At 39.8% G+C, this 15,745-nt stretch overlaps 1 protein-coding gene across 1 annotated transcript in view; it reads left to right on the top strand.

Moving 5' to 3' along the window:
- The window catches only part of LOC110497780 (nucleolar protein 10), a 33,304-nt gene that overhangs the window by 5,453 nt on the left and 12,106 nt on the right, over nt 1–15,745 (top strand). Inside the window, exons 7-14 of the mRNA XM_021574141.3 lie at nt 38–103; nt 3,066–3,126; nt 3,250–3,335; nt 3,424–3,502; nt 3,622–3,771; nt 7,941–8,007; nt 8,780–8,832; nt 10,312–10,438. Coding sequence (XP_021429816.2) covers nt 38–103; nt 3,066–3,126; nt 3,250–3,335; nt 3,424–3,502; nt 3,622–3,771; nt 7,941–8,007; nt 8,780–8,832; nt 10,312–10,438 — 689 coding nt within the window. The remainder of the gene's footprint in view (nt 1–37; nt 104–3,065; nt 3,127–3,249; nt 3,336–3,423; nt 3,503–3,621; nt 3,772–7,940; nt 8,008–8,779; nt 8,833–10,311; nt 10,439–15,745) is intronic.

Below are 15,745 nucleotides of genomic sequence, written 5' to 3' on the forward strand. Positions count from 1 at the left end.
TGTTGACTGGGCACAGTAAGACTGAATCCTTTTTCAGCTCAGAGATATTCAGACTCAATCTGGAGCAAGGCAGGTTCCTCAACTCCCTTCAGACAGATGCTGTGTAAGTATACATCAACAATACATTATTTATGAAGCCAGCTGGGGCCGATTCCGCCACAGCATTGCGTGGAAATATTCTTGGTGTCACAGATTGTTCTGGCAATTCTCACATAACTTTATTGTGAGGAAGGATGTTTAACATGGTTTTCACAATTGTATCACCAACTTTTTTTCTTTAAAAAAATATATATTTCTGAAAGTGCCGATTTTAGGACCCTTTTATTCTTATAGATGCCTCCTGTAATACCCTATGATCCATGAACCGTACATGGTACAGACAACATCTTGATGTCATATACTCCTTATAGTGTGCTCTAAAATATGTCGTATGTTTATATTCTGAAATAGACATTTTCACATTAATTTATTCAACATATATTGAATATTCATAATATTCAAAATATTATGATTATTTAAAAAGTACATTTTTTTTTAAAGATTTTGCTTATTTTTTAGACATATTGTTTGGAACAATATACTCTTCAAACACATCACATTTCCAGAGTGGCCTCTGGTACTTTTGAATAAAGTAAAATGTCAATTTCTATCTATAAAATTGTTAATTTCTTCAAAAGCAGCAGAGAGCCCATTCTGGAATTATGTACAGTAGTTGAATGAGTGTATATTGTTTCAAACAATATGTCTTTAAAAATAACAAAATCAAAGGGGGTACTTTTGAGATATTAAAAGTGCATTGTAATTTCCATAATGTTCATAAAATGTCCATAATATACCTGCAGTCATAGTGGAATAATAGTGTTTCACAGTATTACTTACACAGTGTTATGATTGGCTGTGATATTCACCTATTGATTTCTCCCGCCAGACTGGCTTCTGTTGTCGAAATGGGAAAGCTGTTTTGCCTTTGTGGCTGTGGAAACAAAGTAGAAATGGTTGTAATTTCTTTGTTGCTAAAAATCTGCACAATTCGTTCAATTTCAGTTTGGGAGAAAACAAGAACTGAATACTGTAGGGAATCATTGTACCATCTAAATCACTGTGAAATACAGTACCAGTCAAACGTTTGGACACACCTGCTCATTCAAGGGTTTTTCTTTATTTTGACTGTTTTTTACATTGTAGAATAATGAAATGAAATAACACATATGGAATCAAGAAGTATATTCTTCAAAGCAGCCACACTTTGCCTTGATGACAGCTTTGTACACTCTTGGCATTCTCTCAACTAGCCTAATGAGGAATGCTTTTCCAACAGTCTTGAAGGAGTTCCCACATATGCTAAGCACTTGTTGGCTGCTTTTTCTTCGCTCTGCGGTCCAACTCATCCCAAACCATCTCAATTAGGTTGAAGTTGGGTGATTGTGGAGGCAAGGTCATCTGATGCAGCACTCCATCACTCATTCTTGATCAAATAGTCCTTACACAGCCTGGAAGTGTGTTTAGGGTCATTGTCCTGTTGAAAAACAAATGATAGTCCCACTAAGTGCAAACCAGATGGGATGGCATATTGCTGCAGAATGCTGTGGTAGCCATGCTGGCTAAGTGTGCCTTGAATACTAAATATATCACTGACAGTGTCACCAGAAAAGCACCAACGCACCACCACCTCCATGCTTCATGGTGGGAACCACACATGCGGAGATCATCTGTTAACCTACTCTACGTCTCACAGACACTGGTTGGAACCAAAAATCTCAAATTAATGTCCATTGCTTGTGTTTCTTGGCTCAAGCAAGTCTCTTCTTCATATTGCTGTCCTTCAGTAGTGGTTTCTTTGCAGCAATTCGACCATGAAGGCCTGATTCACGCAGTCTTCTCTGAACAGTTGATGTTGAGATGTGTCTGTTACTTGAACTCTGTGAAGGATTTATTTGGGCTGCAATATGAGTTGCAATTAACTCTAATGAACTTATCCTCTGCAGCAAAGGTAACTCTGGGTCTTCATTTCCTGTAGCGGTTCTCATGAGAACCAGTTTCATCATAGTGCTTGATGGTTTTTGCGACTGCACTTGGAACTTTCAAAGTTCTTGAGATTTTCCGGATTGACTAACCATGTCTTAACGTATTGATGGACTGTCATTTCTCTTTGCTTATTTGAGCTGTTCTTACCATAATATGGACTTGGTATTTTACCAAATCTTCTGTATACCACCCCTACCTTGTCACAACACAACTGATTGGCTCAAATACATGAATTAAGAAGGAAAGAAATTCCACAAATTAACTTTTAACAAGGCACACCTGTTAATTTAAATGCATTCCAGGTGACTATCTAATGAAGCTGGTTGAGAGAATGCCAAGAGTGTGCAAAGCTGTCATCAAGGCAAAGGGTGGCTACTTTGAAGTATCTCTAATATAAAATATATTTTGATTTAACACCTTTTTGGTTACTACATGATTCCATATATGTTATTTTATAGGTTTTGATGTCTTTACTATTATTGTACAGTGCATAAAATAGTTTAACATGTTACAGTGAAATGGGTGCAGGGAAGGGGGATATTTGTTTTGAATGCAGCCAGTGTTCTTGCAATTCACCTAGCTTCCACATAGAGGAGAAATTCTGTTTAGTACCTTTTTTAATATTAATAATTTTAATGTTGAGTAAATTCATGTGTGAAATTGTATTTCAGAATTTAGGGATACTCCCTATTTTAGAGGACACTATGAGGATAATGACAATAAGGTGTTGTCTGTATCATGTACTGTTCACGGATCATTGGGTCTTACAGGTTGCATCTAAAGGTCTTAAAAAGGGCTGTATATTGGCAACTTTCATCGTGAGTTTCCAAAAAATGGTTTGTTACAAATTTTTTAAAGCATATCAAGTGTATATGTGAGAGTTGCCAAAACAATCCGAGATACATTTTTTGTTGTTGTTGTGCCATGCTGACACAGAATCGCCCCTGTGCATTACGATACAGTAAATACAGTCACTACAAGACTTGTCAGTATGCATATGGTGTGATCATGTCTCTTTTTGCCATTTCTCTGACTGACAGGGAGCACAATGTGTGTGACATCAATCCTGTCCATCAACTGTTAGCTTCAGGAACAGCCGAGGTGGGTGGAGCCTATGTGCATATAATGAGTGAATGGATCGGACATAACCTGAACCCTATTGACATCATTTTGTGTGTGTGCCTGTGTGTGTCTAACCATGTTCCCTGTGTTGTTGGTGGCTAGGGGAAAGTGGAGTGCTGGGACCCTCGTGTACGAAGTCGGGTGGGGATGCTAGACTGTGCCTTGAGCAGCGTCACAGAGGGAACAGAGTAAGTACAGCACTAGAACATGAACAGTTACATGTATTTAGAAAAACGCCATCGTTCAAATCCATGATTTGGATGTGTTTGTCTTTAGAGTGGAGGGCTTGCCATCAGTCAGCGCACTCAAGTTTAATGGCTCTCTCACCATGGCTGTGGGAACGAGCACTGGGCAGGTATGAACTTTTACAATGGCGTCTTGTGTGTCCTAATAGCTGGGATAATGCAGAAAACTGCCTAAATGTTCCCCTCCCAACAAGTTTCCCATTGACGATCTGTCTGCCTGATACTGTAGGTCCTAATCTATGACCTGCGCTCTAGCCGCCCCCTGCTGGTAAAAGACCATTACTACGGCCTTCCTATCAAGTCTGTCAACTTCCAGGACCACCTAGACCTAGTTCTGACTGCGGACTCCAAGATCATCAAGATCTGGAACAAAGACACGGTAAATGTTTATGAATGTTGAAAATATATTTGATTTGTGTTTTGGGAAACCAGACATCAACCAGGTTTCCATCCAACTTTGAAATTATTATTATTATTTTGAATTACCCCCTTGTTTCTCCACAATTTTGTGAATACAATCTTGTCTCATCGCTGCAACTCCCCAACGGGCTCAGGAGAGGCGGAGGTCGAGTCATATGAAACATGACCCACCCGCTCGCTTAACCCAGAAGCCAGCTGCACCAATGTGTTGGAGGAAACACGTTAATCTGCCCGCCACTAGGAGTCGCTAGAGCACGATGAGCCAAGTAAAGCCCCCCCTGGCCAAACCCTCCCCTAACCCGGATGACGCTGAGCCAATTTTGTGCCACCCTATGGGACTCCCGGTCACGGCCTCGGATCGAACCCCAGGCTGTAGTGATGCCGCAACCCTGCGATGCAGTGCCTTAGATTGCTGCGCCACTCGGCGGGGCACTATCCAATTTATTTTTTGCGAGTAAAGTACATGTCGGATAAAAAATGGCATAACAGGCCTAATGGAAACAACAAATTTGTCGGTTACGTTTCCAAATGTCATCAAAACAAAATTCACTAGACAATGTGAGATCTTTTTGTGTCGGTAAAATTAAAGTTAAACTGACAGTGTTTTAGCAACATGACATTTTAAAATCTGTTCATATACACCCCAAGGAAGAATGACAGTTAAAAAAAAAAAAAAAAAAAACATTTTCTGACAATGTTTTGGAGTGATATATAGTAAGACATTTGAAAGTTCAATAGCCATAGCCAATCCAAGCTACAGTAGGCTTATATGCAAATAAGCCATTTGCCACACGGGCTTGCCATCATTCACTTTGAACCAGACTGTGTGTTTACAGGCAGTTGAAACAGCGGAACTTTAGATCATTAGAATGCATTCGCCAAAAGCCACAAAATACACCTGAATTTATGTTTTATGTAAATACCACAGGAGTCCTCTTACATTTGGAAACTTCAGTCCTACTGATATTAACAACCATGAAAGGTAGGCCATCTCTCCCTCAGTTGCCTATACATGTGAACAACAACAAGATCAACAACTAATGCTTGCCAGAATGAGAATCTAATGAGGGAACATTAGATAACCCCTCTCAAACTTTTTAAGCTAGTTGGCAGTCAGAATTGCACTGAAACGATAGGGAATAGTAGCCTGCTCGTTCTTCTGCAGCTTGCCTGCCAATGCATGCTTTTTCCAACCCACATTTGAACAACTGAATAGGAACTTGCTTGCCAGCCTGCCAAATACGTTTGATTGACATCTAAAAGATATGTTAACTGTGGATCAAATCAAATTTTATTAGTCACATGCGCCGAATACAACAGGTGAAATGCTTACTTACGAGCCCCTCACCGACAGTTAATAGTCGTTCAAGTTCAGAATAGCAAAGCGATTCACATTTCTTGCTAGCTAACCAAATGACCCTTGCATCTCTAGCTGTAGCCACCAAAAAACAATATAAGGGGGAAGAGTCGGTCACTCATCCACTCCTCCAATGACATGACATCCTCCCAGCAGCTAGCTAACATTAGGCTCCGTGTTTTTAGCTTGCTAAATAAATAGCTAGTTGCATAAATAGACACGCCTATCCCAGTGGAGTCGAACTCAATCAGCGCATGGGCAATATTGAAAAAACAATGAATTCACGGGCCAGACATACAAAAAAGTACAACTGCGATCCAAACTGGCCATTGTTTTATTTGAAAAAATATGGCCCTTTATAATGCTCACGTATGTACATAGAATGTTGTATATAGCGTTTGAACATATTAGAACAAATAATAATATTTGTCCAGACTCTGCTGTTATGCTTGCAGATGTGAATAATTCCAAGTAACAACAATAGGTTTGTTGTAACATTTAAACTTAAAACATGTGACTTTTTTGTTGTTGCTGTAGACTCATTTATACTCGCTTTTGTGTCCTATTCGGGCCGCGGACCCTGTGATCATTGCCCTTGCTAGTTCGATTTTTTTTTTACATTCCCAACCTTAGTTACAGTCCAGCAAACAATGTACCAGGCCAGCAGGGATTTACAACCTGATAGCTATATTTTCTTGGACTACCAAGAAATGTATTGGTGAATTACATTAATCATGCATTGAACTGCATCCATCTATTCTGCCAACAATTCCTTAATTCATGTATGTCATGTAATTTTGAGTCAAATAGAACCTATTTTTAAAACCTCTTATGAAGTTGGTTTTGAAGCATAAACTGGGAATTTGATATTTTTTTACTGATTTTATAATGATTGTCTGTTTGTTTCATATCTGCAAAGTAGTTAAACCACTGTCAGTTCCACTTGAATTATGCGAGAAATGGTGGTGTAAACGCCTTTATGCACAAATATTTATATAATAATAATCATATCGATGTAAACCTGGAGTCACGCAATATGTTGTGTGGTCCTCCACTACGACTCTAGTAAGCATGCTGTTTATTAGGCTACAGATTAACAACATTTTGAACTTCACAGGGTGGTGAAAATTCACGCTTCTTTCCAGTTAACATTGAGTCTTATTCTGGTGACATGATGCTTAGCTGCAGTTTGACTAATCAAAATGGTCTATGTTTTTTTTGTCCATAATAATGTCATCATGTAGGCTATACCCGCACTGTATCTGAGAGCTGTTGGGTAGAGTGCACATGCCAAGACCACAGTGGGCACATTTGCTATATAACTGACAAAACCATCAGTAGAGTTGAAAATGCAATGGAAACCCATTTAACTTGTATTTTTTATTCGATACATGGGAATTTAACCACTGAAGTTATTTTTATGTGCACTACGTTATCATGCACACGCTTTTATCTGCAACAAGTCTGTTTTGAAGGAAACACCCCTCTGGTGGGAAAATGCACATATTGGTTTTATGCCAATTTTAGAATATAATATATAATAAACTATCTCCGGTATGGCGACCGTGAGGTAGTAAGGTAAAGGTGATCCGCTTGGCATTCCCTTTTTTATTAAAAAAAAATGTGCCTCTTAAATTTGAAAGAACTCGACTCAAAAGTCAAGAAATAACAAACATCATGTTGGCATACTCATTGTTACGGCAAATACTATATCGAGAAATAAAAACAAACACAGTGAAACAACGCAGTCATGGACCAAGTAGCTGATGACTCAACTAAAGTGAGTTTAGAGACACTACTAACAGAAAAAGATGAAGAAAATATCAGATCTAAACTGATATGACTGAACTGGGCAAACGTATGAAGGAGGCCGAAACCGGGTTAATTCTAGCAATAATTGCATGAGAGAAACTCTAGAAAACCGTGGATGAACAAAAAAACAATCCTTACGGGCCTTACTGACAACGTAAACGGGATGGACGACTTCAGTCACCGCTCAAATCTTTGTTTGGTAAATTTCCCCGGTAGCTGTGGAACAACCGGAATGGAAGAATTCCTGGAAAATGTAATACCACACAACTACTGGGCCAGGAGAACGTCACACGGGCTCCCACAATTGAATAAGCACATTCGAACAGGCTGCCCAGGAGGGGACACCAGCAGCAAACCAAGGGGCATCATAGCAAAGTTACTTAACTATAGGGACAAAGATAAAGTTCTATGACTGGCCATCCAAGCCTGGAAGTTGGTTGTCGGACCTTTGATGTATGACCAACGGATCTACAGTACACCAACATGAGCAGAGACCTCTACATGAAGAGCAGAGAAATTGACACCATAAGGAAAAAGCTATGGGGGAAAAATAATCCTGTTCCCTTTGATGTACCCTGCACAACTACTGGTCAAATGGAAGGAAAGAAACATCACACTGAAATTAGCTAAATAAGTTACCAGATTTCTGGATAACCTGGACAAGGAGAACGGTGGAAATGGCCGTGATCTGTTTGTTTTAAGTAACAAACTGACAAGTGAACAAGACAACATGGTGATTGCTATGATCTCTAGACAATTATTTTTGAATGATCAAGAGCCAATAGGCTATAAAGGCTTGAGTGGGTGCGAAGAATTGAAATGGCCCATATGTGGGAAAAGCATTTTTTATGGTAAAAATGTCCGTGTCATTGTACACTTGGTTGATGAAAGAGAGACCACTAACTATCACAGTGCTATAACAGATATTCTAACCATATCTTTGGTCTGTTTTACCCCAGGGAAAAGTGTTCTCCTCCATTGAGCCCCAGACGAACATCAACGACGTGTGCATCTATCCTGGTTCTGGTGAGAATCACCTCAGAAAGACTGGTCCATTCTATGAGTAATGAGACAGATACACTAAACATTGCTTCTGTACCGATTTTAACTTGGAGGGTTGACCTACACTTCAGGCACTCTTATCTGCTTCGTAGTCATTTACCAGTATGCTCAACTACCACTAGATGGTGCCAAGTGACCTCATCAACAAGTCCTAAACATTTCTGCACCAAGGATATGCTTCTTTGTGAGATGGCTTGGACTTTGCTTTTGAAATAAGACTGCAACTCTATCCATTGACAGCTTCTCTACCAGCAATTATGCCTAATTACAGCAATGTTTACTGAGCACTTGAGTTAAACTGTTTAAGACGCTCATTCATGATGTAATTGCTGTAATTTCACATAAATAGCAAATCCGCACAACCATTTGCATGGATGATTTGTTGTCAAAGGAAGATGAAGATGGGAGCAAGCCAGGCTTTTGTCAGTAATGGTTACATGCATTTTAACATTTAAAAATCCAACAAGGGTTTTGCTATTTCCTATTTGACTAGTCTACTGCCTGCAAACCTACTATAGTCACCCTATGTTTATGTGGGCTCTACTTTCTGCATGTTCATGCAGTTAGGCTTGTAACTAGAGTCAAACAAAACCAGCAGACAATGAGCCTTTTTGTACAGTTCTGCATAACCTTAGTTTATAGCAATGCTAACTTCAGTATGGGGAAAAGGATCTGGTTGTTTCGTTAGCTCATCTCACTCATCCACATCTTTTCTTTTTCTCTCCTAACTTCACAGGTATGCTCTTCACTGCCAATGAAGACCCTAAGATGAATACATTCTATATCCCTGTGAGTTCTACCACCCTTGCACTCCCTCAGGCCCATTTGACAGTTGGGTTTAACTGCTAGTTTTACATGCCTCGGTGTGCATGATTGGTTTGAAAGGTACATTTTCCCATGAGATAGAGTTACTCCATGGTGTGAATTGAAACCAAACCGACCAAGGCAGTATAGAGAAGGCACGAAAGGACGATCTCTGTTTTGAGGTCTTGAGTTTTTGAGACATTCATTTGTTCAGTTTAGTGTTTACGGCATCCCCATTTGGCTTGTGTTTTATGGTCTGCAAAAAACACTAAAGGGCATTATTCATGGAAAACCTCCCACTGGGTTTTACCTAGAAAGTACCCTTGTTGGAACGGGAATGTTCTTCAGCAACAGGTGGCCTTGTGCCTACCCCTATACCAGCTTTTCAGTTCTTATAGGAAAAGTGTTTGTACATTGTTAAAAAAAACGTGTAATATATATATATATATATATATATATATATATAGTCTCGTTAGGAAGTTAATGTGTGTGTTTCTACGGTGAAGTAGTCTTTCTAGGAAGTTGAGGTGTGTGTACTGTAATGTAATCTCTGTATAGAAAGATCATGTGGTAACCCTGACGCGATTAGTTACTGGTCCCATTCATTAACCACTGATTAGATCATTGTGATGATGAGATACAGAAAACAAGGTCTTAAATAGCGTGTGTTTGGGGCTACAAAGAGCGTATACTGAACTTAGGAAATATTGCGTTCATCTGTTAACAGCAAACACATTCTATTTTTGGTTATTGGAGTTTTGGAATACTTCTGCAGAAAATGGAAGGCCGATATCAAACATTCACATAGCAGTGCTCAAACTGCTCTGAATAAATAGCTACATTTTTCACTCAGGTATGATATGAACATCAATGGTAACTTCAAATATAACACAACGTTGTCACCTTGTTTGGTTTACTCATCTAATCTATCATTCATGAATTTGAGGCAGGCATATGATTCCAATTGCAGAGAGCTCCTTTCTCCCTGGTTTTTCAACTGGTGTACAAAGGCCTCCCTAGATGCCTACATTACAGTAGGGCAAAGTTTGGAAGTTAACATTAGCCATTTGCTCTTCAATGATTACACTGAGGAAGGGGACATTACGTAGACTTTGAACTCTGATTTGATAGGACAGAACTCAGTTTGGATTGAACCCAGTGGCATTACATTATCTTACGATGATGGGGTGATTTCAATCTGATAAGACTCATTCAATCCTTGTCGACTCATCCTCAGAGCCCTGAGAAGATTGGATAGGTGCAAGCAACATGGCAGAAACTACACCTAGCCAACAGGAATGTTGCCAACACCTACTTCCCTTACCAGCCCACAGCGTAGTGAAAAGAGAGAAATATATTGAATTAGAATTCTTAAATGTTCCTTGTTCTTCATTCCTTTTCCCTCCTTCACTACATCCCTTGTTCTTTTCTCTCCTTCCTCCCCTCCATGTTGTCCCTGTGTAGGCACTGGGACCTGCTCCTCGCTGGTGCTCCTTCCTGGACAACCTGACAGAGGAGCTGGAGGAGAGCCCTGAGAGTACCGTCTACGATGACTACAAGTTTGTCACCCGCAAGGACCTGGAGAACCTGGGTGAGAGTAGGGCTGTTAAGTGTAGAGGTTGACCGATTATGAGTTTTCAACGCCGATACCGATTATTGGAGAACCAAAAAAAAGCTGATACCGATTAATCTGACGATTAATCTGACGATTAATTTTTTAAATTTTTTTAAATGTATTTGTAATAATGACAATTACAACAATACTGAATTAACACTTATTTTAACTTAATATAATACATCAATAAAATCTATTTAGCCTCAAATAAATAATGAAACATGTTCAATTTGATTTAAATAATGCAAAAACAAAGTGTTGGAGAAGAAAGTAAAAGTGCAATATGTGCCATGTAAGAAAGCTAACGTTCCTTGCTCAGAACATGAGAACATATGAAAGCTGGTAGTTCCTTTTAACATGAGTCTTCAATATTCCCAGGTAAGAAGTTTTAGGTTGTAGTTGTTATAGGAATTATAGGACTATTTCTCTCTCTACCATTTGTATTTCATATACCTTTGACTATTGGATATTCTTATAGGCACTTTAGTATTGCCGGTGTAACAGTATAGCGTCCGTCCCTCTCCTCGCCCCTACCTGGGCTCGAACCAGGAACACATCGACAACAGCCACCCTCGAAGCAGCGTTACCTATGCAGAGCAAGGGGAACAACTACTCCAAGTCTCAGAGCGAGTGACGTTTGAAACGCTATTAGCGCGCACCCTGCTAACTAGCTAGCCATTTCACATCGGTTACACCAGCCTAATCTCGGAAGTTGATAGGCTTGAAGTCATAAACAGAGCAATGCTTGAAGCATTGCGAAAAACTGCTGGCAAAATGCACGAAAGTGCTGTTTGAATGAATGCTTACGAGCCTGCTGGTGCCTACCACCGCTCAGTCAGACTGCTCAATCAAATCATAGACTTAATTATAACATAATAACACACAGAAATACAAGCCGTAGGTCATTAATATGGTCGAATCCGGAAACTATCATCTCGAGGAAAAAAAAAAGTTTATTCTTTCAGTGAAATACGGAACCTTTCCGTATTTTATCTAACGGGTGGCATCCGGCATTGAAAATAAGAATGTGTTCTTAACTGACTTGCCTAGTTAAATAAAGGTGTAAAAAAAATTGGTCGTCCAAAAATACAGATTTCCGATTGTTATGAGAACTTGAAATCGGCCCTAATTAATCGGTCTACCTCTAGTTAAGTGCATAGAATACATGTATTTTCCCCCAGCCCCTGCTTCGAGACTGATGCATGATAATGGTCCATTCTAAATCCAAACAAATTTCACACACATTATTTGGTATATGTAAAGATAAGATCATATCAAGAATAGTCTGATGGGTGACAATATTAGATTATCAGTTGTGAATGATATATTATCACTTGTGAATAATGCTCAGTTTGTGTGCAGTAAGGCAAGAAACGGCACGTGCCTTTTCCCCCGACTTTTAAAAATAATAATCGCACACCTCATGTAGCCTAGCCCATAGGCCTATATGTTTTGATACGGTTTGTATCACAACTAAAGTGGCCAAATATCTTCTTAAAATTATGTACATTAATCCGCTTTACCAAGGGGTGTAGAGCCTAATTAGCATACAAACTCAACGTGAGTTTCAAGTTTGGGGAAGATTATTTTCACCATAAAAATGCTTCTTTATAATTAAAGCATTACATGCATAATCACATTTGCAGTCAGTTTTGAGAATGGTGTTTTCCCGCTAATAGATTGCATTTTGGAACATTCACGCTTATAATATAATGTGAAGAAATAGCCTAATTGTTCACTTTTTAAGCTAAACGTATTGATTTGTTGCGTCAGCCCTGTTTTTAGAAGGATTTTGATTCTAGTGGTTGAATTAATTTGGGATCTATCATGTCCCACAACTATCCAAGACTATGTTTGAATATTTATTTCTCACACACAATAGAAAAGTCAACTTTTGTACTATGGGGGATAGTAGATTGACATAAGCTAGTGTTTTTGCTGTTTGTTAAGCCTACTCATCTTGTTGGCTGACGAAAAGTAAATGTGGACAGTTTTTCCAACATCTTCAATATGCGCCTCAGAATTCAATAAGGACACACGCAGTTGCTTCCCCGATGTGTCTGTCTTCACTTGTAGCCTGTGAGAAGGACCCGATCACCTGATGGATATTGGCTAATAAGAATTGAGATACAGTGCATTCGGGAAGTATTCAGACCCCTTCCCTTTTCCAAATTTTGTTTTGTTACAGCCTTATTCTAAAATGGATGAACATTTTTTTTCCCCCATCAATCTACACACAATACCCCATAACATCAAAGTAAAAAAAAATAAAAAAAATACAAACGTAATATTACATTTACATAAGTAAATGTTTGGCTGCGATTACAGCCTTAATTCTTCTTGGCTGTGACGCTACAAGCTTGGCATACCTGTATTTGGGGAGTTTCTCCCATTCTTCTCTGCAGATCCTCTCAAGCTCTATCAGGTTGGATGGGGAGTGTCACTGCACAGCTATTTTCAGGTCTCTCCAGAGATATTCGATTGGGTTTGGGCTCTGCCACTCAAGTACATTCAGAGACTTGTTCCGAAGCCACCCTGCATTGTCTTGACTGTGTGCGCTTAGGGTTGTTGTCCTGTTGGAAGGTTAACCTTCGTCCCAGTTTGAGGTCCTGAGTGCTCTGGAGCAGCTTTTCATCAAGGATCTCTCTGTACTTTGCTCCGTTCATCTTTCCCTTGATCCTGACTATTCTCCCAGTCCCTGCCGCTGAAAAACATCCCCACAGCATGACCCTGCCACTACCATGCTTCACTGTAGGGACGGTGCCAGGTTTCTTCCAGGCGTGATGCTTGGCATTCAGGCCAAAGAGTTCAATCTTGGTTTCATCAGACCAGAGAATCTTGTTTCTCATGGTCTGAGAGTCCTTTAGGTGCCTTTTGGCAAACTCCAAGCGGGCTGTCATGTGCCTTTTACTGTGGGGTGGCTTCCGTCTTGCCACTTTACCATTGTTAAGGCCTGTTTGTTGGAGTGCTGCAGAGATGGTTGTCCTTCTGGAAGGTTCTCCCATCTCCACAGAGGAACTCTGGATCTCTGTCAGAGTGACCATTAGGTTCTTGGTCACCTCCATGACTAAGGCCCTTCTCCCCTGATTGCTCAGTTTGGCTGGGCGGCTAGCTCTAGGAAGAGTCTGGGTGGTTCCAAACTTCTTCCATTTAAGAATCATGGAGGCCACTGTGTTCTTGTGGACCTTCAATGCTGCAGAATTATTTTTGTACCCTTCCCAAGCTCTGTGCCTCGACACAATCCTGTCTGAGTTCTACGGACAATTCCTTTGACCTATTTCTGTTCTTATTTTTAAAACATTTGCAAACATTTCTAAAAAAACATGTTTTGTTTTTATTAGGTATTGTGTGTAGATGTATATGAAATATATATATATGAATACATTTTCGAATAAGGCTGTAACATAACAAAATGTGGAAAGAGTTTAGGTGTCCGAATACTTTCTGAATGCACTGTGTCTGAGAGAGCCATATGAGTGAGAGATTCTTCGGAGCATGCGGCCTGGAGAAGGGTATTATTATATTCAGCCCACAGGCACAACGACCACTGGCTGTAAAAGGCATGGATTTTTTTAGGGGGTATTACGGCCACACAAAGGGGATGCTGCCGGGAAATTTGAGGCATTATCAAGTGCTTGTCAAATTATGAATGAGAAACTGATGAAGTGTGTGCACCCTGCGCAAAAGATAAAGCAGAGCCTTTCATGCGAATTGTTTCAACTCATCATTATTCACATCATGCAGCCTTATAATGTATTAAAAACGTATAGCCTAATGTTTGTATCACAACTAAGATTGCATAAATAACTCTAAATTAAGCATATAGGAGGACCTGTTTCTTTGTTAACCGCTCAACACAGACTAGCACAGACTAGCTGCATATGCGCACTCCCTCAAATCGTTTGGGTTATTCAGCTATGTTCAATTGTATTCTTCATACTGTAAAATAATGCGACGGAATTCTAAGCAAGTCTTGTCTGCTAAATGAAGTATGGCCCACAGCCATATTGCATAGCCAGATCAGGACCTAACATAAGGACAACTCAAGAGTATGCTATTTTGTTCTTCTGAAATAGACTACATTTTCATCATATCATGTTTCTTTAGACCTGTCTACAATAAATAATGGATTTATTGTCAAGGTGTAGGCTATATTACAGGGATTTATTAGACTTTTTTAAATTTAGATTTTTCAAAGGTCTGCATCAGTGTCTTGTAGGCTGTGCATGGAAGCCAGGAGATGTTAAATGTGTTTGTTAATTAATGGTCAATTACCGTGAGGCCGGCAGTTATTTTCTTGACAATCACCAGCTGACAAAATGTCACTACCGCCCCAGCCCTAGGTGAGAGGGGGGTAGAGATTTGTTTCTCTTAAGATCTCCAGAAATACAAGTGCCTATTGAATTGAGCATTCAAGTTATTTTAGGCCTACAGGTCCTAGGGAAACTTCCAGGGCTGTCTACACTACACTTGCCATTCAGTGGAGACCATTTTGAATTTAGGCATATTGAGGCAACACAAAGGCCCGGTTTACAAGTCCCTCCTAAAAATGAACGGTAGGGGAAACACTGTCGGAATGGAGAGAGAAATTAAGAGATGGAATAAGGGATAGTGAGAGATAAAGGGGTGGCGAACAGAAGGGTTGAAAGAACAGAAGAATGCTTGGGTTAGCACTAAAGAGATCAAATGACAAAGACGAGAAATTCAGTTGGTTGGGGAGGAATAAAAGGAGGGGGAGACGGAGAGAGGGAGGGTGATAGAGTGGGAGGGTGAGAGAGGGCAGGAGGGAGGGGTGGAGTAGATTAGGGGGGAAGGGGAGTTCAGTTCACTGCAGCTGTGAAATGTCCTTGTTATGTAACAGACAGGCTGCCAGAAGGATAGTGAGATTTCTGGGGAAAGGGGGGTTCTATCTTTTTACCACACACACACACACGCACACAGTCCTTGCCAGGGTTGGGGAGTAACTGATTACATGTAATCTGATTACAAAACAGCTAACTGTAATCTGGCCAGTGTAGGCAGTCATTGTAAATAAGAGTTCTTAACTGACTTGCCTAGTTAAATGAAATACGTTCCGTTATCAGCAAAAATATTGTAATTAAATTACAAATACTTTTGAAATACTCGATTATTACTTCTTGGATTACTTTTAAATTATTTCTCAGTGACTTTCAATTCAGCATTGAAAATGGGCTCTATATTAAGTTTGTTCCACCTGAGCAAGTCTGACCACAAGTCAGAGAGCACTATGATGACACACCAAATGCGTTTGATGGATGCTTT

The sequence above is a fragment of the Oncorhynchus mykiss genome, chromosome 19 (assembly GCF_057628025.1).
Source record: "Oncorhynchus mykiss isolate SJ-2025 chromosome 19, ASM5762802v1, whole genome shotgun sequence".
Taxonomy (NCBI): Eukaryota; Metazoa; Chordata; class Actinopteri; order Salmoniformes; family Salmonidae; genus Oncorhynchus; species Oncorhynchus mykiss.